At 45.3% G+C, this 2,506-nt stretch overlaps 1 protein-coding gene across 1 annotated transcript in view; it reads left to right on the top strand.

Annotated features, from left to right (window-relative positions):
• Positions 1-2,506, top strand: part of LOC101848116 (ubiquitin-protein ligase E3B) — a 15,775-nt gene that overhangs the window by 4,679 nt on the left and 8,590 nt on the right. Inside the window, exon 2 of the mRNA XM_005100260.2 lies at positions 585-770. Within this exon, the coding sequence (XP_005100317.1) occupies positions 585-770 (186 nt within the window). The remainder of the gene's footprint in view (positions 1-584; positions 771-2,506) is intronic.

The raw sequence follows: 2,506 nt of genomic DNA, 5'->3' as shown, positions 1-2,506 counted from the left end.
ACACACACACACACACACACACACACACAAACACACACACACTGACACTCAAACGCCATTCACACGATTACCTTGCGTTAGCAACGAACCCTAGCGAACTGGACACGAAATCGGATTTGGTACCAAGTCACCTTACGGCAACGCACCTCTCTCCAAGACTAGCTGGCGCGTCAGAAGCATTCCCTAATTCACCATACGGAAGAAGTCATGATTACCAAGACCTATTCACGGTGGTAAGCATTCTATTCCGGATATGTGAACGTTCCACAGTATGTTCACCCCCACCCCCCACCCCTCTGTCCGTATACCCAACACTTGTACACACACAGAACTTGTGTTCTGGGTGGGTGGCAGGTGCTCTGATGTGGTTTGCTCCTTCTTTCCGATCAAACATTTATCATCCTCATCTCTCCTCCTTCTTTTTTTTTTTGTTTGTTACTCTCGTGTAAGACCTCCTATCTTAGGCGCTTATCTGACCGAAGTGCCATTTAACACTTACTAAAACAAAAGACCAACAAGAACTGGTGTTCGTGTTAATTATTATGTTATCTTGCAAGATTTTATATATTTGTGAATCCCTGAAGAACTTTGCATTTGTTTACCCCCACCCTCTCCCCTTCTCACCTCCATCCCTCCCCAACTCCCCACCTTCCCAAAGACACCACACCCGCTACCACGGAGGCTACCACAACAACCACAAAGTCATCAACTGGTTGTGGGACGTGGTGGATAACGACTTGAATCTGGAGGAGAAGGGTTTGTTTCTCAAGGTGAGATGAATGGGTGAATGGGATGAGAGGGTAGTAAGTAAGTAAGTTTGATGTAGACCTGCATGTTTGCTGACAATCGTCTGAAATCCGACAATCGCGACCTGACCCGCGACCCGGCCGATGCATTCGCGAGGCCCGCCTGTAAGTCAGTGTGCGAAGTGCGGGGCCTGGCCAATCGCCAGCGGCCCTTTTTCTCCGATCAGCTTTTTCTGCACTTTTGTTTTCGTTCCGACTGCCGACGTTGGCATTTCCGACATAATTGTCGGAACCTGAGTAGAAATATGAATGCAAAAAAGGACGACGACGTAAATTAGATCTACTTTCAGTTTCGTGCTTGCAGTGGCATGGCTTGCTCCATCATTGCGTCTCTCTCTCTCTCTCTCTCTCCCTCTCTCTCTCTCTCTCTCTCTCTCCCTCCCTCCCTCCCTCCCTCTCTCTCTCTCTCTCTCTCTGTCTCTCTCTCTCTTTTTACACATTGTTAATGAGCCTTTGTCCCTGCTATAACCGATTGGGCTCCAATGAGGCCATGTTATTGCCGATAACTTTTGAGGTAAATACAGCAATACTTTGTTCTTGATGATTATGAGACAGAGTGGAGCCAACTAGAGTTATAAAACTCGCCTCTAAGTCCTAAGAGATATTCACCACTATTCAATTACTCACAGCTCACACCATAAATAGCTTTAGGGCACTTGACTCTTGAAGTGCAGTGAATTTTTCCAAGAAATCAACAGTAGGTTGTCGCAATCAGCTCCTTCTATTGGAAATTTGAAGCTTTATGAATTCTGGTATGACGTCACTGTATTGCACTGTCTGTGAGACGGAACACATGGCTCAGTGAATAACACTGTGAACAGTTAGTGAATGTTGAATTGGGGAAGCGAGGAATTAACTTACAAAATACCAAAAAAAAGCATTTGCGCACAGAATTTGAATAGCATGATTAGTGACCTCACGCTTTGAAGCTTCGATAAAGTTTTTTTTTCTCAAAATTGCACAGCAGTAGTGCATGGGGATGTGTGCAGGGTTCCCGCGGCCTCCTTGAATTCAAGGAGTCCTTGAAAACTGCTTGAATTTGCATTCAAGGAAAAATGTCCTTGGAAACTCCTTGAATTTGCATTCAAGGAAAAATCTCCTTGAAAACTCCTTGAATTTTGCCAGATCGGACAGGAACATGTGTACAGGGTGACTGCCAGGCCCCTGGAATCCCAGGGGCCCCTGGAATTACCCAGTCATTTGAAAAAAATCGCCGAGACCCGGAATGCAACGGGAATTTGAAGAAATCTGTAAATTGCCCCGTGAAAGACCCGGGAAAATACATAAACGTTCTCGAATATTTGAAAACCAAATCCGATAACGTCCTTGAGTTCATTTTTGCCGGTCGCGGTTGTGATATAAAATTAATTCGGCCTTTCCCGGCCTGAGAGTACGTTACCTGCGCACAGGCGGTTATGGCGGCAACAAGTGGAAGTGTATGTGTGATACCAAAGTTCGATCGGGAAAAATCAAGATCTACTTTCGCTTTCGTTACCACCTAGAAATTTGCCGGTAGGACCTATAGTAGTCTGATAGCGCCAAATTTCTAACATGCAGGTTCTGCATTACATACGCTGTGTCGCCATGAAAATAAATCGTTTGTCCTGTGCTGTCACTTGTGAAAAAAACAGAAAGAAAAAGAAAGTTATACAAGCTTCTTGTCGGGCTCGCCATCGTGACCGGTCATTGAACCTGTGCAT

This window comes from Aplysia californica, unplaced genomic scaffold (genome assembly GCF_000002075.1).
Source record: "Aplysia californica isolate F4 #8 unplaced genomic scaffold, AplCal3.0 scaffold00241, whole genome shotgun sequence".
Lineage (NCBI taxonomy): Eukaryota > Metazoa > Mollusca > Gastropoda > Aplysiida > Aplysiidae > Aplysia > Aplysia californica.
Note: the sequence above shows the minus strand (reverse complement) of the source record. Positions and strands in the feature narration are given on the sequence as shown.